Source organism: Dermochelys coriacea, chromosome 10 (genome assembly GCF_009764565.3).
Source record: "Dermochelys coriacea isolate rDerCor1 chromosome 10, rDerCor1.pri.v4, whole genome shotgun sequence".
Classification (NCBI taxonomy): domain Eukaryota; kingdom Metazoa; phylum Chordata; order Testudines; family Dermochelyidae; genus Dermochelys; species Dermochelys coriacea.
Window position 1 is genome coordinate 15,065,403 of NC_050077.1, and position 21,717 is coordinate 15,087,119.

A 21,717-nucleotide genomic window follows, 5' to 3' on the forward strand; every position below is an offset into this window, starting at 1 on the left:
TTGACGACTGAGCTTCGCTGGACAGCCCAGAGAGCAGAAGCCATGACGCCCGTCTCACGGACACCGCTGAGGCCATGGACCGTACAGCCGTGTCCACTGCATCCGAACTGGCCTGCAGGGATGCCCGTGCGGCCACTGCCCCTTCCTCCACGAGTGCCTTAAACTCCTTATGTCGCTCCCAGAGGGAGTCCTCAAACTCGTAGCGACCCAGGAGAGCCTGTTGGTTTGCTACTCGTAGCTGAAAGCTTGACGACAAATAAACTTTTTTCCCGAAAGTATCCAGCCTCCAAGAGTCTTTGTTCTTGGGGGTCGGGGCTGGTTGCCCCTGCCGCTCCCTATGGTTGAAAGACTCGACTACCAAGGAGTTGGGCGCCAGGTGGGTATACAGATACTCGTGTCCCTTCGTGGGTACAAACTACTTGCGCTCTGCCTTTTTAGAGATGGGTGCCAACGAGGCTGGTGTTTGCCACAGGGCATTTGAAATTCTTGCACCCCTTCATGGAAGGGCAAGGCCACCCTGCCCAGTGCTGAAGGGGACAGCACATTGACCAGGGAGTCTGAGGGCTCTCCATCTCCTCAGCGTGGAGGTGGAGACTCCCTGCCATCCTTTTTAGGAGGTTTTGGTGGACCCGGTAGTCCTCCTGTGGGACGGAGGGGGGCGGGGCCACAATCAGCTCCTCTCGACTGGGTGAGGCCGGTGCGGTGCTTTGGGTGTCGTCCGGCACCAGAGAATCCACCACCTGGTCCGACTCCAGGCACGGTACTGAGGACACAGGTCCCACCAACCTTTTTTCTGGCAGTCTAAAGATGGATGCCAACGGTGCTTCTGAGGCCCCGGCCACCAAGTGAGCCCCCACTGGCGGCTGCGCTGGAGGCCACCGTGCCCACTGGTACCACTGGGCCAGCCACGATGCTTGGTGCCATTGTGCTTGCTGAGGCACCAGAAGGGCCTGCTGTTTGGGCTGGCTAGCTTGGCCTGCAGACAGGCATCTGTGAGGGGAGGCTGGGCTGGCGTAGGATCCGCTGCTGCCCCTGGACCGGGAGTATCGGCAGTGCCAGGATCTATGTCGGCCATGGCACTGCGATCTCAATGTGGATGAGAGGCACCGACAGTAGTAGCTGCTCCGCAAACGGTCTCGACGGGTGGCCCTGTGTCGGTGAAACACCAGCGATCGACACCCGGGGCTACCGTGTCTTGGCAGAGACTTGGAACGGGAGTCCAAGTGGGAAAGGCGTCAACGATTGTGCCACAACCGACTGCAGTATCTTCTGCGAGATGGGGACCGTTGCCGACGTCCGCCACAGTCCCATCAATATTTGCTTCGCGAAGACGAGCAGTACTGGGAGTCCCGGTCGGACGGCATCCATCTGGACAGTCTGGCCTGTGTAGAGGGCAAATCTACATGGACTGAGCCCTGAACGGTCGCTGGGCGATAATGGGAACGTTCCCTGACCGAGACCGGTACTGGGCCAGTGGCGACTGCAGTGATCCCAGCGGTGGCTTGCCTCTGGAGCGTGGGGACGGCATCGGCGGAGCTCCGGGAACCGGCATGGACATGATGTCCCTGGCTGCTTGGAGGGCTTTGGGCGCAGATGGCATCTGGACATCCGGAGAGGCCTGCTCCACTCAACGCGAGTCAAAGGCCTAGGGACCGATGTGGATCGAGAACTACCTGACATGGGCCTAACCTCTGTCCCAGACTTCCCTCGGTGCCGTTGCGAAGCGGGAGTCTTTCTGGTCCTCTTGGCATGCCCTGTTGACGGGGAGCGGTGCCGACTGGACAATGGTACCGGAGGGCCTCCGCGTACCAATGCCGCGGTGCCGGGTACTGGTTCGGAGCGTCATGCCAGGGTCGGGGCTAGCGCCGACTCCATCAGGATGGCCCGGAGCCTAATTTCCCTTTCTTTTTTAGTCCAGGGCTTGAAAGACTTGCAGATCTTTCACCTTTCGCTGATATGGGTTTCTCCCAAGCAGCGCAGACAATCCGCATACGGGTCACTCTTTGGCATAGAGCGCCTACAAGAGCTGCACGACTTGCCACGACTTGTGGATCTAATTTACCTAGATTTCAGTAAGGCATTTGATACCGTGCCACATGGGGAATTATTAGTTAAATTGGAGAAGATGGGGATCAATATGAACATCAGAAGGTGGATAAGGAATTGGTTAAAGGGGAGACTGCAACGGGTCCTACTGAAAGGCAAATTGTCAGGTTGGAGGGAGGTTACCAGTGGAGTTCCTCAGGGATCGGTTTTGGGACCAATCTTATTTAATCTTTTTGTTACTGACCTTGGCACAAAAAGTGGGAGTGTGCTAATAAAGTTTGCAGATGATACAAAGCTGGGAGGTATTGCAAATTCGGAGAAGGATCGGGATATTATACAGGAGGATCTGGATGACCTTGTAAACTGGAGTAATAGTAATAGGATGAAATTTAATAGTGAGAAGTGTAAGGTTATGCATTTAGGGATTAATAACAAGAATTTTAGTTATAAGCTGGGGACGCATCAATTAGAAGTAACGGAAGAGGAGAAGGACCTTGGAGTATTGGTTGATCATAGGATGACTATGAGCTGCCAATGTGATATGGCTGTGAAAAAAGCGAATGCGGTTTTGGGATGCATCAGGAGAGGCATTTCCAGTAGGGATAAGGAGGTTTTAGTACCGTTATACAAGGCACTGGTGAGACCTCACCTAGAATACTGTGTGCAGTTCTGGTCTCCCATGTTTAAAAAGGATGAATTCAAACTGGAGCAGGTACAGAGAAGGGCTACTAGGATGATCCGAGGAATGGAAAACTTGTCTTATGAAAGGAGACTTAAGGAGCTTGGCTTGTTTAGCCTAACTAAAAGAAGGTTGAGGGGAGATATGATTGCTCTCTATAAATATATCAGAGGGATAAATATAGGAGAGGGAGAGGAATTATTTAAGCTCAGCACCAATGTGGACACAAGAACAAATGGGTATAAACTGGCCACCAGGAAGTTTAGACTTGAAATCAGATGAAGGTTTTTAACCATCAGAGGAGTGAAGTTTTGGAATAACCTTCCAAGGGAAGCAGTGGGGGCAAAAGATCTATCTGGTTTTAAGATTCTACTCGATAAGTTTATGGAGGAGATGGTATGATGGGATAATGGGATTTTGGTAAGTAACTGATCTTTAAATATTCAGGGTAAATAGGCCAAATCCCCTGAGATGGGATATTAGATGGATGGGATCTGAGTTACTATAGAAAATTCTTTCCTGGGTATCTGGCTGGTGAATCTTGCCCATATGCTCAGGGTTTAGCTGATTGCCATATTCGGGGTCGGGAAGGAATTTTCCTCCAGGGCAGATTGGAGAGGCCCTGGAGGTTTTTCGCCTTCCTCTGTAGCATGGGGCATGGTTGACTGGAGGGAGGCTTCTCTGCTCCTTGAAGTTTTGAACCATGATTTGAGGACTTCAATAGCTCAGACATGGGTGAGGTTTTTCATAGGAGTGGTGGGTGACATTCTGTGGCCTGCGCTGTGCGGGAGGTCGGACTAGATGATCAGAGTGGTCCCTTCTGACCTTAGTATCTATGAATCTATGAATCTATAAAGCCTGGGGTGCGGGTCATGCCCCAGCCCAGGCTCAATGACTAACTAAACTAACTGAATTAGCTAACTGAATACAGGTACTACTGAACAAACGAAGAGTTCTGGGGACAAGCTGCAGCAAAGCTGGAGCTGAGCACTTCCGACGCACCTTCACTGGCAGCAAGGAGGAATGATGGTGGGGGGAGCACAGCCCCCCTTATACCATGCCAGACAGGTGCTGCTCCAGGGGTATGGGGGGGGAGGGTGCTCCCCCCTACGGGTACTGATAGGGGAAAAATTTCCGGCACCGGTGCATGTGACGAGCACGCACACCTATTGTGGAATACACATGAGCAATCACTCTAAGAAGAAGAAGAAGAAGAAACTCTTTCCCCTAATTTTTCATGTGGATCTTATTTTTGAGTAAGGTGTATGCCAAGGAGAAAGATTAAAAATACTGGTTTTAAACAATGACTGTAGTTCTTCATAATCTGAAATACCAATAAAACTAGGTTTACATAAGGAAACAAAACAAAACAAAACAGCTCCACACTCCACATCACATACACCCCAGAAACTCTAGCCCTAAGTTCTGTCAAACCCTGCAGCAGGTTCTGGAGAAGGTCATTAAAGATGACAAGAAAAAGGACTTTAACAAATTTTAAACACTGAGCTTTTAAACAAACACCCAAGCTTGAGGTCCTGTTTAACAATGGAGGAAAAAACAGCTTTTTACTTCTATTATTCCAAAGAAAGTACACTTTGTTTGCAGAAATGCAGATAATCGCATGCCTGCTTCTGAAGTCAAAATAACTTCTGTTAAAAATGATTCAAGAGTTGGCAGTGAGTTCAGGTCTAATCTAGAAATAGGAAATAGAAAAGATAAAAAAGATAGTATGTACTAAGTAGCAAAACAGCACAGAAATGACAGTTATGGCCAAGTCTCTGTGTGCTATATGCTTGGTTTTCCAGTTGAAACAGTACTTGTTTCTGTACACAGAAGTCAAGGATTAGCACGCATACATGAGATAGTTTTAAGAAATTACGCACATGCTAGGTACAGTGTACTGCAGTTCCACAAAAAAGTAGGAAAGTCTTATGCTATAAACGTTTTCTTCCTACTTTTAAATGACATCTTGACATTTGCCAGAAGAGTTATGTCAGTTGATGTAGATAGTATTGAATTAGTTTTTTATTTTCCTGCTGGAGGTTCCTGAAGCCCGGAATTAATGAATTGCTCCTCACTTCTCTCTCTCTGCACAAAAGTCAGTGGAATGCTCCAATGCCTAGGTCCAGAAACACCCCATTTCAGGGGCAGTCTGCCTCCAGCTCCATGCTTCATTTTATCCAGCAGGGTGTAGCTGACTTTTTTTCTCTGCAGTAAAGGCAACTTACTCCCAAGACCTGGAATATTGTGATACCCAGTCTGAAGTGGGATTGTTCTACCTTTCATGCTGCTGGCATTATCCACTGTATACTGTATCTGGGGAACAGCTGAGAGCACCTTTGTGCAGGATACAAGCATGCACCTTAGACTCCAGGATACACGATGGGATGGCACCTACATGAGCCTCCCCCCCCTTACATCAGCACAAGGGATAAATTGATGTAACCATTGTCAGCGCATCTACACTACACTGCTAGAGTTGTCCCATTCTAGTGGCTGTAGTGTAGACATGCTCTCAAATACAGGGGTCTTCCATCTGCCCTTCTTTCCCCTCCTCTGCAGCATCAGGGGAAATTCTCTGAAGGATTCATCTTTGAATGGGAAGTCCCAGTTCATCCAGGCACATCATAGAGCTAGTAAACTAGAATGTGAGCTGGTGCCTCCTGCTCCCTTTCATGCACGTCACCAAAAAGGAGTTTCAAGTACGAAGCATGAAGTAAGTAGGCAGCACTATTCTTGTTGATCACCATGCACACCCAGTGGATCTGAATCAACCATACTGGTGAGTGTAGCGGGGGAGTCACCCCGCTCCGGCCCTGAAAGGGTTAAAAGTCAGCCCTTGGAGAGGGCTGAGAGCCAATAAGAAAAGGCTGATTGGGAAGGCAGCCACAGCTGGGGCCATGCTCAATTAGGAGACAGCTGGCCCTATAAAAGGGCTGTGAACCAGCAGCTGGGGCAGTCTCTCTCTAGCCGTAAAGAGAGAAGGACCTGGTTGCCTGGGAGCTGAGCAGGGTACTTGAGTAGAGTAGTGCTGGGGAAGGCAAGAGGAGCTGGGAAGCTCCAGCCTACTAACACTGGCCTGCAGAGGGCACTCCGGGCTGGAAAGAGCTAAATCCCAAGATGATCAGCAGGCGGTGGCCGCACCAGTGAGTCGTCGCCTCGCTACAGTGAGAAGAAATACATTCTGCCTACAGAAGTAGTAGTTATTTCGCAATTATTTCCCTACATAGTCTTCCAAAAAGTCTGGTGGAAAGAACCCTTCCTCAGTGTTCTGATCCTGATTTTCATTGTCAGATCCTGCAGGAAAGGAGGGGAAGAGGAAGGAAGGCTGCAATGGAGTGAGAAGGCACCTACTCTCCTAACTGTATGATATGTCTGGGTGGACAGAGAGTCACTTTACAAGAGGGAATCTACAGGAGATGTACAAAGGGGCATGAAAAACCAGCCTCTGAGACAAGTCTTGCTTTTGGTTTCTGCACAGAGGGGAGTCCCTAGTGCTGGTTAAAAAGTTACAATTTAGAACCTTTTCCTTTTTCATTTCAACAGACTACACATGCTCATCAAGCTTTAGGTGCCCAGAGTCTGCAGTAGTTTTCAGCTGAGCACTATTACGCTTTGGAAAAGACAACCTTTCACTAATGCCAGAATTTTAGAAAACAAGTTCTTCTTTGACCCGAAGCCTTGAGCCAAGGGGATGTCTACACTGCAATAAAGGTTGTGGCTAGCCTGAGTCAGCTGATTCAGGCTCATACAGCTCAGGCTGCAGAGCTATAAAACTGCAGAGTAGACAGGGTGAGAGGAGAGGAGAGGGTCCCAGAGACTGGGCTCCAGCCCAAGTCCAGACGTCTAAAAGCAATTTCCACAGAGAGCCAAAGTCACCTAACAAGGGCCAGCTGCGGGTATTTTACTACTGTGTAGACATAACTTTAGTGTTCAGAACTCTACTCCTATGATAGCAATGCCAGCATTCCTGAACACACATTTTTCTTTTAATGGAACTGACTTCAAAACAGTTAGCTTGGCTGAGTAAGTCTAGCTAAGACTCAAAGTAACCTATAGATTTGAGGCTTCTGAAGCCTGTACTGTATGTACAATGTGTTGAACAGAAAAGAAAATCATTTTACAGATCCATTCTACATTTCCACAGGTGTTATGATAAAGCAATAGCATAACATCCTCACAATGGGCCTGATTCCAAAGGCCACTGAACTGCATGGGAGCCCTTCCAATGACTTATAAGCTGGTTCAAAGTCCCTTAAAAGAAAAGGCTGAGCCACAAGGCCAACTTTTTCAAAGCTTAGTTTACCTCCCATGGTAACACTAACCTTTATAAAGGAATTCCAACCAAAATATAAATGTTGCAATTTTAATTTAAAAATATCACCAGGAATAACCTTTCAGTTATGAGTATCGTGTAACAAAAGAACTCTTTCTTGCTATAAAATTACTTGAGAATCTTCCCCTGGCCCTTCCTGACCTCCAAGAAATATCAACTATGTTTCATCAAAACCTTTTTCTTATGATTACTAAAATACTGAAACTTGTTACTGGAAAAATCATTTTGTAATGAAGGGATTTTAAGCAGTCATGGGATAAGAGGGAAGGTCCAGACTATGAGGAAGAGTTGCTGACACTGGAGAGGTTTGTTGGGATGTGCACCAAATGGATCAGAAACAAAGGGTAGGAATAAATGGTCAGTTTTCAGTTGGCATCAGAGGCAGAGTCCCTAGTGATCACATAATGTTCTGCAAAGGTGTGGACTGACGCCTGCGTCGCTGCTCTGCAAATCTCGGAGATGGGGACATCCTTGAGGAAGGAGACAAATGAGATTGATCTCACGAAATGTGTACAGATTGAGTCTGGAGGGGTCATGTTATGAATTTGGTAACACTGTCTGATGCAATTTGAGAACCATTTGGATAGTATTGGGGCTGATATAGCTGAGCCCTTAGATCTTTCCACCGTAGAGAGAAATAGTTTAGGGGACTTCTTGAAGGCCTTTGTCCTATTTAGGTAGGATGCAAGAGCTCTCCTAACACCTAGGCAATCAGCACATAGCTGCAGTCCTGAGGGCCATACAGGTAGTATATGGGGGACGGATAGCTCAGTGGTTTGACCATTGGCCTGCCAAACCTAGGGTTGTGAGTTCAGTCAATGTGAGGGGGCCAGTTAGGGATCTGGGGCAAAAATAAGGGACAGTACTTGGTCCGGCTGTGAAAGCAGGGGACTGGATTCTGACCTTTCAAGGTCGCTTTCAGCTCTATTATATATATTGTGTGGATGCGGCCCACATAACACAGAGAGCCGCATATGTGGCTCACAGTGGAAAACAGGTTGAGAACCATTGGTCTAGGGTATGCAGTATTGCCTCCCTATTGTCTCGGTGAGGCTTTGGGCAGAAGACGTGAAGGTGAATTAGACTGAATTCAGGTGAAATAAGGTGGTCACTTTAGGGATGAACCTTGGATGCAGCTTAAGTGTAACCTTGAAAGGGAAGAATACTGTGTACAGGGATGCGCTATGAGAGCTGCTATTTCCATATTCTTCTAGTCAAGGTAATTGCAACCAGAAATATCATTTTTATCGATAGATATGCTAGTGAACAGGTGGCCATAGGTTCGAAGGGAGGCCTAGTCAGCCCTTTCAGCAGTAGGTTTAGATCCAACAACACGGTAGGAAGTAGAGGTTAAAGGTTTCTTATTTCCTTAAGGAACCTTTTAGTGGCTGGCTGCGGAAGTACTGAGTACCCCTCTACAGGTTGATGAACTGCTGTAATAGCTGCTAGGTGGACCCTGAAAGCGCTCAGGGATAAAATTGAGGTTAAGGGTCAAGGCATATTCCAGACTATGAGGAAGAGTTGCTGACACTGGAGAGATTTGTTGAGATGTGCACCAAATCTGGAACCTGGATCATTTCTGCAGGTAAATAGGACCTTTGTCCTGAGAGAGAAGGTGCAGAGTGGCTGGAAGGGAGATGGGTGGGTACATCATAACCTGCCTCAGGTAGATGAACATATCTGTGGACGGTGTTCCCCACAGTGCAAACAAGTCGAAAAGTACTCACGGGTGCAACTCCCACTCGTGGTCATGTGGGAAGGGATTGTCCACTACTTCGTTCTGTATACCCGGGAGGTAAGCCATGGATAAGGTGATGTTGTGAGAGATGCACCAGTTCCACAGTTTCACTGCCTCTGTGCATAGAGAGGTCGATCTGGCTCACCCCTGGTGGTTGACATAATACATGCAGGCTATGTTGTCCGTCGGGACCTTTATATGCGATTCTGTTATCACCAGGAGAAAACTGGCACAGGCATTCCTGACCACTCTCAACTCGAGGAGATTGATGTGCGCAGGGAGATCTCCACAGGCAAGCATTTAGACCATTTAGATGCGTACCCCATCCTATGAGGGATGCCTCTATGGTAAGGAGTGATGAAGGTGGAGCCTGTAAGAAGAGGACCCCTTTTGCATGCATTGGCCAGGTTCTTCTACCACTTCAAGGATTTGTCCACACTGTCCTTGTTTGGTCTGTAAACCGAGCCGAACCATAGCTGTAGGCATCGCATGTGAAGTCTGCCGTGTGGAATCACCACCGTGCCAGCAGTCATATGCTCCAGGAGCTGGAGGCAGATTCTGGCTGGCCCTTGAGGGCTGCACTGAGCCATGTCTATAAGTGATACCTTGGATAGAAACCTGTCCTGAGGTATGAAGGCTTTGGCGTATGAATTTTAGGCGTTGCACTGGTGTGAGGGTCGACTTCTGGGAACTGATCTGCAGGCTCAGCTCCGTGAACAAGCTTCTCATGTCTTGGGTGGCGTGATGAGCCTACTGAAGCAACCAGGCTCTGAGGAGACAATTGTCCAGGTAAGGGTAGATCATTATCCCTTAGATAGTAGATGGGCAGCCACCACTCAGAGAATTTTGAAAATATTCTCAGGGCCGATGAAAGTCCAAAAGGGGAGGACCCTGTATCGGTAGTACTCGTGCCCTAGAGTGAACCTGAAGAAATGTCTGTGAGCCAGTAGTATTGAGAGGTGAAAGTAGGCATCTTGTAGGTTGAGGACCGAAAACCAGTCTCCCTGTTCCAGTAACAGAATGATCGTCAATAGTGTGACCATCTTGAACTTCTGAGTTTTGATGAACTTGTTGAGAGTTCTGAGGTCCAGGATGGGTCTATAACCACCCTTTCTTTTGGGTTTTAGGAAGTAACCAGAATAGAACCTCTTCCTCGCAGATGCTGAGGTACTGGTTCTATGGCTTCTAACTGCAGCAGTCAACCTATCTCCTGCCACAGCAGACTCATGAGAAGGGACACTGAAGAGGGACAGAGAAGGGTGTTTTGGAGGGGATAGGGAGGTGAAATGGATGGAATATCTACATCTGATGATCTCTAGGACCCATCTGTCTGATGTTATGTGCTCCCAGGCACTGTGGAACACTGCCAAATGGTGGCCAAATGGGTGCATGGTCACAGGTAGTAGTGGAGAGTGGTCTCGTGGCACCTCGACCTACCCATCAAAAGTGATGCTTAGGGGCAGGTGGTTTGGTCAATGGCTCGGAAGCTGAAGGCTTTCGTTTCAAGAACTTACCCTTTTTCGTCTAGGGCTCATAGTGCCATTGCGATGGGAACTGGGAAGAACAAGGGCTAAAGTGACTCTTTTACCCAAGTGCATAGATTCCCAGGACTTGAGAGCAGGCCTTGAATCCTTCAAGGAATGGAGAGAGGCATCGGTTTTCTCAGCAAAGCATTTCACCCCTTCAAAGGAGAGGTCCTCCACCCTGTCTACACCCCTTTCGGAAAACCAGAGAGGTTTTTTGCAAGCAGTTGCCCTTCCTGAATGATGGCCTTGAAGGAATTCCTGGAGCTCTCAGTCAGTTTATTAATGAAGTCTTGTAATTTGGGTAGTCATATTTCACCATGAACGCCTGGTAATTGGTGATTTGAAACTGTAAGGCATAGGTGCAGGACAATCACAGTGCTGGGAGTGCCGAGGATACCGAGCGAGATGGTGATCGCTTTTAGCTATTTAGCTATCGCTTTTAACTTCTCGCTCTCTTCTTTAACTTGTAAGAGGAGCCCCCGGACCGTTTCTTCAATCCACTATTCTTCAAACTCGAAGGTTGAGGGGAAGACTCATGCTTGCTGGATGGATGGGGTTGGAAAGTCACCTCCATAAAGATGATTTTCCGGTGGAGCTCTCTGTCCTTACTGGATCTCAGGCTCAGCTACTGGCAGAGGGAATGCTTTTGTTGGATATGGCCCTCGTTGAGGCAGTGAATGCACTAGGAGTGCTTGTCCAGGACCAGGATCACCTCGCTGCAAGTGCGACATTTCTTGAAACCTGGAGAGCTGGGCATACTCTTGTCCAAGGGTCTCCCTCCACCAGAGGCTGACACAAGAACAAAGTGTTTTCTTTCTTCATTTTGTTGCAGTTTTTTTCTTTGGTTGGTTTTTAAGATGGCCAAATAAAAGTCAAAAAAAGGCTAAGGGTTTCTAAAAGCTAAAGATTAACAATGGAAAAGTAGAGTTAATGATCCACTAATGGACAGCTAAGGGCTCCGTCTCTAGCCAGGGGCGGTTCAGAAGGAACTGATGACTGTTAGCCCACATGCCTTGGCTAGCCTCCTTGTGGCACAGCACAAAGAGAGACAGCGTATGTGCAGGCTTAACAGACACTGCTACCAAAGTTCTCCGATCAGAAGTGTAGGGACTCAAACACCTACAGCGAAGCACCCACAGGCACACTACTCAAAGAAGGAACAGTTTCCATATGAAGAGGGAGTAAAAAGCCTGGGATCAATCAATTTGGAGAAAAGAGACTACAAACGGGGGATATAATTCAGGTCTATAAAATATGAATGGTGTGGAGAAAGTGAATAATGAAGTATGTATTTACTCCTTCGCATAACACAAGAACCAGGGTCACCCAATGAAAAAACAAACAAAAAGTACTTCTTCACACAATGCACAGTCAACGTATGGAACTTGTTGCCAGAGAGATGCTGTGAAGGCATAAACCTCACCGAGGTTCAAAAAAGTATTAGATATGTTCACAGAGAACAGGTCCATCAATGGATATTAGCAAATATGGTCAGGGATGCAACTCCTGGCTCCTCGTGTCCCTAGCCTCTGACTGCCAGACGCTGGAAATGGAGGACAGGGGATGGATCACTCAATGATTACATGTTCTATTCATTCCCTCTGAAGCACTTGGCATTGGCCACTGTCAGAAGACAGGATACTAGGCTAGATGTACCATGGGTCTGACCCAGTATGGCTGTTCTTATGTTCTTAATCTCACCTGCAGAAGGGGAGTGTGAACATGTGACACGACATGAGGGAGCCTTCGCCATTCTCGAATGGCTAAACTGCTGGCCATTTCTACCAAGCGCTCAATGAAGTTAAGCTGTTGTTCTTCAGGATGGCAGATTGCTAGATATCCTCTGTACATGTTGACTTTCCATGCCATCTCTTTTGGACAACTCAGCTCCACCTAATGGTAAAACAGAAAGTTAGCTCTGAAACACCTCTTTTGCATAAACACAAGAAAATCTGAAAGCAAAAAAACCTTAAATGGACATACGACTTGATTTTTTTGTAACTGATTAATTTCTAGAAATTCCAGTTTCTGAAAGAGAATGCTTTAAGTAGTTTTTCCTGAAACTAAAATCTCTAATCTGTGGGATTTTCTGTTCACCTGTTGATATTCATGTCTTCTCAGCAACATAAATTGACCTTACATGCACAGATAATAGACTGCCTAGCTGGTCCTGTACATCATAAAGTTTTTAGGAGAATAAGTAGTTGACAATTTTTTAAAATGATTTAGCACTAATTATATGTTTATGTCAAAACAGTATCTGCATCAGGGACTCAGTCAAAAAGTGACTGTTACTTAAAATGACCGAGAAATAAATATTAAACTATTTTCAGAGTCTTCCTGAGACACAGGAGTGGCAGAAATAGGACATCTAGAAGAATCAAAGCACAATTTACATAGTATGTAAATGTTTTGCAACAAATGCACTGAAAGGTTGATTATTGCACACATTTGAGAAGATCTGACTAAAGAGTATTTAAATTAGCTCACAAATATTTGCAAACTCTCATTAGCATTCAGACCAGAGAGTAAAGGCCTGATTCTGTATACCTTGAACACTCAATGCTCCCAGTCAGCCCCCCTTTGTATTCATGTACTGCATAGAAATTCCAGCTACATTGGCTTTGTTCTTTTTCATTAGCTTAAAAATATCAAAGGAATCACTTTCATTTGCTAAAGTAATGTATCAAATACTTTAAATGTTGATTCAGTTTATCTTCAACTAGCTTTTAAGACTGATTGTAAAGAGATTGTAAAGAGAAACCGTCAGGTAGCAACCCTACACTTATAGAATGAAAATAGTTTTTTTTTTTTTTTTTATTACATGATACGCTGGATCATTAAACACAACGGCAATGTGAGCAAATGGAAATGAGTCTTGGGTCCTATATCAAGGGCCACTTGTTATTTTAATACCTCAACTTTAATAGGTAGATTATTAAAACGGTTTCACAAAGATTTAGGAAAACTGATATATAGCTGCCATCTTTTCTGATTGCTCCCTATGGCTCAAGAGTGAAATTGCATAAAATAATACATTAATATAAGCTATTCAAAGTCAGATTCAGAAACATCAGCATAAAAGACTATCAATAAAATGAAACCAGTAAGTCTATCAGCAGACAAGTAATTATTTTTTCACATCCACCTATTTATTAATACATGTTTCCTGACACTATTACATGGATCTGTCTAAAGCCACAGAAATTCAATTTATAGCTTCAGTTTATTCTCTTTAGTTCATTAGTAAATGCCCCCTTACTGAAAATATCTCATTCACACACCTCCAGCTAAAACATATCTGCAGTTGCTGGTGGTTGTCACTTCTACTTAAACTGAAAGCCATCAGAAGTAGAACCTGTCAGACATGATCAATTCACTCAGCTACAACACAAGGCTTAAAATCTACTGTACAACATTTTTGTTATTTTGTAGCTGTAGAAAGCTTATCTCAAAAGTGTTCTTAGAAGTTCTGTGTAATTATTCAAGAATTTGTGCATACTTGAATAGGACGGAATACATTATTGATTTTAAAATAGCAACAAAAAACAAATATGTAATTTTAATTTATATTGAACACCCATAATTTGCTCTTTTTGGACAGATAACTGTTTATCACTAAGTGACAAAACTGCTATTTAAGCCAAATATTCAATTCTAGTCATCAGTAATGTTAACACCAGAAATTTCAATTTCTCACACCGATACAACCTGACAAGCTCAATTTTGCATCTCCATCTTCTATGGCTGAGTGAGGAAAAAGAATTACTGAAGAATTAACAGGTGTTCTACACTAAGAAAACATTGAGAAACTATATTTTTTTCCCAAAAATTGATGATATTCAGATATTCAGATAGATTTTGTATATATTAACAAACATATAATGCAGTGTATTTATCATGAAAGAATAAATAGTCACCATGAAGGAGGGATTTGGGATACAGGAAACTGCTCCTGCAAGATACTGAAGTCAACTGGAGTTAAGGATATTCAGCAACTTGAAGAAACAGGCTCATCTTTTGTAAGTATTTGGACATTTAGAGAAATAAAGTCACTACATGCATGAACTATTTGCAGATAGTAAATAATTTCTAGTTAGTGTGTGCTGGGTTCAGAAACTAAACAGATTTTTCAGAATTAGTATTTATGTACGTATGCAGTGTTGTTGTAATAGTGTTTGTCCCAAGATAATGGAGACAAGGCGGGTGAAGTAATATCTTTTATTGGACTAACTTCTGTTGGTGAGAGAGACAAGCTTTCGAGCTTATGCATAGGTCGTCTTATCCAAGCTTGAAAACTTGTCTTTCTCTCTCACTATCAGAAGTCAGTCCAATAAAAGATATTACCTCACCCAACTTGTCTCTATTTATGGAAATGAGGGACTAATTGTTTTTCTAAATCCATATATGCGATAAGAAGGTGCTGTGCAAACTTCTTCATGGGACTCTCCCAATGCCACTGAATCTTGAAATGAAATAACATCTGCTATTCCTGTCCGGTCTCTTATGCAAAGAGAAACAATCAAGTCACACTATATAGTGACTGTGTGAGATGTAGACCAGCAAACTCCTTTCTATTCATGACTTAATGCACTAGCTTCTCACCTTGATGATCTGGGAACAACATCTGGCTTAATGTTCCATACCAGCAAAGTCCTAAGCGAAACAAATCTGCTTAGCATTAAAGAATTCTTTTTCTCAAAAAGAAAAGGCTTCCAACTTACTTCTATAAAATATGTGAACAGTATTTCAAATTCAAAGCAAAAAGGGTTCAATAATTATTATAGAAATGCATATGTACAAATATACCAGAAAAATGTACTTGTGTAGCCACATCAGTTCTGTAATTCTTTCCAAGTGGTCTGTCTGTATGCGCTGAAATTTTTTAAAAAAAGAAAAGGAGTACTTGTGGCACCTTAGAGACTAACAAATTTATAAAGTACTCCCTTTCTTTTTTTGCGAATACAGACTAACACGGCTGCTACTCTGAAACCTGAAATTTTTAAATAACCTTACAAGGAACTCCAGCCATCTGTTGCATAACACAGATGGACTCATAATAAAAGGTGGCATTTAGCATATACTAGGAACCTTAGGGATATAGCTTTAAGACCAGAGGTTGCCTAATAAGGGTGATTTCTTGTACATGCTTCAATGTACTTCACTTTTTATATTAGGACACAAAGAGTGTTTAAAAATTCCTCAAAGTTTTGTCTCAAGTGAAAGTATCTAACTACTTTTGCACTTTGTCTTCACAGAGGAGTCACTTTAAAAAAAAAAAGTCTAGTAGCCATTTAGTTGTATAAAATCAGTCAAAATCTCTATATTGCTGACTTCTGAATGCCTTGAAAAAACACTTCTTTAAATAGGCTTGCTATATACAACGTTCCTCCTGCCTTCTGACTGCTCTACAACAGTCAAAACTTTACAAAGTATGCATTAATCAAGCATATGGATAGCAAAGACCACATAATCTCTTGAGTGGAACCTAGAAAAGGACAAGAGGAAGGTTAAGTGGTCTTCAAGTGCATGTTGTTCAGCAGAATGGATTACAACCAGAACACAATAATGAACTCTAATGAATCAGGAAGGTCAATAGTAGGCAGCTGCAAATCATACATTTTACAAATTACTAAGTGAAAAAGTAAGACCACTGCACTCTCCTTAAATACCCGGTTCCTTATCTCAAATAAAGAAATGCAGTATTTGTGCCACTTAATTAATTTAGAAAATCTGAGGGGAGGAGGTAGTATATATGCACTATAGGCTTCTAAAGGTCACATATTTAAAATAAGCCTCACATTAAACTACAAGAGCCGACGCAAAACCTGTTATCTCCAATGCATTAAACATATTTTGAACCTGAAGTCTGAAGATTTGTTTGATTTAAAAATCTTGGCACATCAGACATTTTGAAGCTTATCTGCAGCGACATCCGAAAGGTATAAGATGAGATCGTTACAATAGCTCAGATCAGTAATACTAACTCGACAAAGTCATACCACGCTTTCTACCCCAGGTTCCTATTACTAGAAGTTTGTCAATTGGTGATAATTGCTTCCAGGACAAAAACTACAAGTCTCAGGATAGGGATGCTTTAAAAAATCTGAAAAAAAAATTGTTCAGACATTCTGCCTCTTTCCCCACCCAACTATTACCCCCTTCCCACCTCAACTCCTTGCCTCTAGTCTCCTTGCCCAGCCAGTCCAGTTCACCCTTCCAAGCTCCTCATCTATTCTTTCTCTCCTCTCACCAGCTCCCCAGACCTCTCATCAAAACTCAGTCTCTCCCCTAACGCCTGGTTCCTTGCCCGTCTCTTCCCTCCCTGGCTCCTTGTCCCAGTCTCTTTGCTTAGCCAATCCAAGTTCTCCCCCAATACCTTAGCTCCTTGGCAGATCAGTTGCCCATCCACCCATTCCCCACCACACTGGTTCGTAGTCACAGTCTTTGTCCAGCCAGTCCCGGGTCTTCCCCCTATTACCACAGCTCCTCATTCAAATCTCACCCTCCCCAGCCAACTGTTCCCACTCTCCCCCATGACATTTCCCATTTTCCTCATCCACCCATAACTCAGAGTCCTATCCTCCATGCCCATCCAGTCCCAGTCTCACCAGACTCCTGGTGCTAATATATACTTCTTTGACACCCCCCTTGGTCTGGCTTTAGCCATCTGATTCAAATGCAGAGGAGACATTCTCCTTCATGCTGTCTGGGAGCCTGCAGGGGGTTCACTGAGAGCACAGGATAGGCTCCCTGGTCTCAGTTCCAGTGTCCAACCCCACTCCAGCCCAGAGTAGATGAGAGCAGCGATATTCAGACCTCACTGGTTCAGGAGCCAAATTAGCAATCAACATTACCCAAAAAAACCTTATATATAAAAATAAAATAATATATAATAATAATACTTGGTCAGTCATTTTGCTGTGAGAATGTTATATATTTATATAAAAATAAAATTCTCACAGCAAAATGACTGACCAAGTATTTTATCAACTACAATTGGTTAATAATATAGTAAACGCTTCCTGATTGGTTAATAATTAAATCACACACTCTTAATATGTGCTGCAAAAAGCTGCAGAAGACACATTTAAGAGCCACTTGCAGCTTGCGAGCCTCAGTCTGAGTATCACTGCATTAGAGGGACAATCATCTTCATGCCTGTAGCCCTGGGCTGAAGTAGCTCAGTCAACATCTGCGGATGGCACATGAGCAGTCTGGTCAGTGCTAGGAGAGGTTTGGGCACATTCAGTGAGCATGAAATCTTCAGATATTTTAACTGTAATGCACTAGCAAGTCTCTACGAAGCACATGCAAACCGTAATATAACTTGGCCACATTTGGAGGGATTTTTACAAGGCTGACAAAAGGTACATCCCTGACACAAAGGGCACCCCATGTCAAATCTGAACTCCCTGTTCCAAAGTATGGGGATGCTAGAGCATTTCAAAGAAGATGTCTCAAAAGTTTAACACAGGCAAAACAATACATTTTTTTCCCTAGCCCCGGTCTCAGAAACAGCTGAACCTTTTCAGAAGGAAATTAAAAATCACCCTGAGGCAGACACCCTGCATGGAAAATTATACCCTAAATGGTTTAAGATTGGCAAAGTAATAAACAACTGAAAACAGGGTCTTATAATGGGAAATGTCGGGCCACCTTAATAATAGGTGGTGCTAGCAGCCCTACCAATAATATGGTTATTTAAAATGTAGTTTTAAAGTTTAAAGTTGAGTAGATTTCCTGTTAAAAAAAAAATTAAATAATATTTGAGACTCATTTTGAAATAAAATTAAGTAGACTCAAAAAAAGGCCAAATAAAAGGAGAAACCCAACAGTTACTTCAGAGGTCTTTTATAATTTAAACAGAAAGTGGAAGAATATTAATGTGGGAAACAGTCACACTGTATAAATACCCCTTCTGAAAACAAAACAAATACACTATTATGGCATTGCAGAGCAGAGCAATAAAATTGAAGAAAAATTAGAACAGGTATTTGCCAAGCATGTAATTGCCATGTGTCAATCACAGCATATAAACAGCCTGCAGCCCCAGTTTGCAATACTTGTTTCACTAAAATAATATCTGCTGGCATTATCAACAGCAAGTACACTCCAAAACTCAGGCATTCTGTATTTAAACCTAGCAAATAAAATTTCATGTGTGGCTTACTCCATTCTCTCTTTCATAGATTTAGCACTAGACTGCCAATCCTACCTATCAGCATATTAATGACAAATGGAGGCAGAGGGATGTTTCTTTTGTTGAAGTAGCTTGTGCATTACTAATAATTAATGTAGTTTTATTTGAAATAATGTGGTCTACATTAAAATAGATCAAGTTTTAGGTTTTCAGCATTATGCCCTGAGGTTACTTTTCAATTCTACTGCTGCAAGCTTAAAAAGGTAGATCTGGGTCGGGGAAAGAATACTGCAGTTCTGTGGCATACTCCCCATTTCCGCAAATCACCCAAAAACCTTGCACCACAACTCCACAGGGCTCAAGCTCCACAGCTGTGGGAAGGAGATAAGTCCAAGTAAAACCAGGGGATGCTTACTTTCCATGATCTCATTTTCCCTTCCACAATCTCATATTTTAGCAGAATAAAGGCTGGTACTGGACTTCTATGAAAAAAACTCTCTGAATATCCTGGAATTTAACTATGTCCCTTGCAATCTTGGAGTATCAGAACATATGGAAACAAGCATCCCCCTTCAAAGGGTCGATTGAGGGAAACCAAAATTTATCCAGACAATTTCCTGGTGTATGCAGGTTTTCCTATGTAGGTGTCAATCTCGGCCTTTGCACACCCTAACAGCCTTGCAAAACTATACACAGTAGGTGGTTGTGGAAGCAGTAATGTTTATTATAAGACTCTGAAGGAAAGGGCGATGTGTTCTCATCCTCTATCACTTAAAATCAAAGCATCTAAACTTACATTAACACTGCAGACAGAGGGCTTTTCCATTTAAAAACTGGGAGTTTAGTTATAATCTATCCATCCATAGAAGGTACAAGAGTTTGATTTTCACATCACCATCCCTCGTTTTCCGGAAAAACCAACCATAAAGAGATAGACAAAATCTATTTTCCCCATCCCTATCTTGCCCCTACCATCTTACACCTATTTTTATGCTTAATCTATCCCCATACCACACAAACCCACAAGTTTTAGTTTGATGTTTAGGTTTTGGGTTTTTTTCCCCCCAGATATGTTTTTTATGCAGCACTGTAAATGCTTCCGCAAGCTTCCCTATAAATCACTACTGGCACCAGCATGTTCACCAGTCAGCCATTAGGTGCTTTTTAATATTTTGACACCGTGTCCCAACCTTCACACACCCTGGTGATTACAAAGCTTCCTTATGATTCAGAATTGATATTTCATAACAGGGTAGCAAAGAGACAGAAAGGTGGGGAAAAAGTAAAAAGGAGAGACCCAAGTTAGTCTGTTGAAACAATATGCTCTGATTGCCAAAATACCCAGGTGTGTGCTACATAGAAGAAAATCCCCTAAGAGGAGTTTACTGCTTCTGTGAAATGAGTTGTAATGCTGACTTTGAAGAAACACAAATCAGCACAAATGAACAATGAAACACCACATTCTCTCTGCACATTCTCAAAGAAAAATATTCACCTGCACCAGTGCCTCCTTCATAGCAGTCCAGTTTGAGACTCTCCATGCACATTCGAGTACCAGATAGGGATTTATATGGCCCTTTGACTGGCCATACTCTGTCAAAGGTTCCCACTGGTTCAACTCTTTTGAGCAGCTACGAAAATGAAAACACGGTGTTAGCAAGAGTTACTTAAAAGTGACTTTAAGCATTTCATATCAGGAGAGCATCTGCATTCGTGTATGTTTGAAAAATGCTTAGAAGGCATTGCAACGGCTGTAAATAGACTGTAGGATTAAAAACAAAACAACAACAAAACCAACCATAATATAAAAGTGTATGAAGGGGGGAAACTGCACTTTCATGTGACCCAGACCCCAATATTAAATGGGAAAACAAATTCCACATGAAGTCTGTTTCCACAAACAGCAAATTAATACTTTTGCAATGATTTATGTATAGCAGTTCTGAAGTCTGTTAAAGGAGTAGCAGTATAATATTTTATTTTCCTAAATTGCTCTGTATCTTAAATGTGCTGGGCTTAGTTTATTTTAGTAACCGATGTTTTAAAGTACTAGAATACGTCTTTTATATTGCTTTGTAACAACATTGTTCTGCTCCAATTTTAAAATCTTACCGAATCCAATGGTCTTCCCAGAGTTGATACTCAGGGAAGATAGCAGGGGAGGCATTATTTCGTTCATGTTCCTTTTTGGCTTTTTCCATTGCTTTTTCATATGTTTCTTGTGCCTTAAAAAAATAAAATAAAATAAAGTAAAATAAAAGGCACTTCAATTTAGTTTTATATCTGCTCTAAACATATATCTGATTGCATGTCATTAAGATGTTTTTTGAAGACACATACATGATTTAAAAACTCTCTTTAAATACCTCTATTATCAGGTCCTATAATAAATTAGGAGATTAAGAGTGTTAACTTATTTTCCTATTTATAATTTTATGCTTCTTAGTCAAATTAATGATGTACTGCAGGAAACTAGTTTTAGCTATATTCAAACATATCTTATCAAGGTACTAAGGAGTCAAACTAATACTTCAAACAAAAGAAGTTCTATTTGAGACATTATCCTCAACTCATATGAATTTTCTATTTGTTCTTAATAATAATAAAGTACACATTTTGTGGGCTTTTAGTATGCTTATACCTGATAGTTAATCTATATAAAGCAAAGTTTAACAATGTACCTGTATTGTGCAAATACTACCTGTTCAAAAAAGCCATGTTGTTCATAAGCAATAGCAGTTGCTGTCTCTGGAAATTTACAGCGCTTTTGCCATAGTCCAGCCCACATATCCTCCTCTTGTAAAAGAGAGTACAGCTCAGCTAGAGAATCCAGTATTTCCTAAAAAAATAACCAAGCACATTCTCCGAAGGTCAAAATGTTGCCGGATTTTTGTGATCAATTTTTTTATTAAATAAATGCCTTACGCATTAAAGCATGTTAGTTTGCGTATTTTAAAGTAACGTGTATGATAAAAACGCCACACAACATACTGTAAGAAAGAAAGACCTGAAAATAACAATTAAGTTCTAATATGATATTTTTTAATTTTATGTATAGATCTCCACTGTACAATCACTCTTTAAAAACCAAGGAAGTAAGTGGTCTGTTATCACCGGATATATAAAAAATTAACAATGCACCATATTATAATTCAACTTCTCTCAAAACTTGCTCACGTGTTGACCTGGCTTGTCTCCACTAGCATATTAGGTCTTTTTATGGTAATTAACATGATAGCTACACACTTT

At 42.8% G+C, this 21,717-nt stretch overlaps 1 protein-coding gene across 13 annotated transcripts in view; it reads right to left on the minus strand.

The window, feature by feature from the left end:
- Nucleotides 1-21,717, minus strand: part of LOC119862161 (transformation/transcription domain associated protein) — a 159,266-nt gene that overhangs the window by 52,002 nt on the left and 85,547 nt on the right. For all 13 annotated transcript variants that reach the window (XM_043493177.1, XM_038418305.2, XM_043493178.1 and 10 more), the window contains 4 exons: nt 21,170-21,307; nt 20,581-20,693; nt 19,964-20,099; nt 12,027-12,218 (listed from right to left, as the gene is read on the minus strand). In XM_043493177.1, the coding sequence (XP_043349112.1) occupies nt 12,027-12,218; nt 19,964-20,099; nt 20,581-20,693; nt 21,170-21,307 (579 nt within the window). The remainder of the gene's footprint in view (nt 1-12,026; nt 12,219-19,963; nt 20,100-20,580; nt 20,694-21,169; nt 21,308-21,717) is intronic.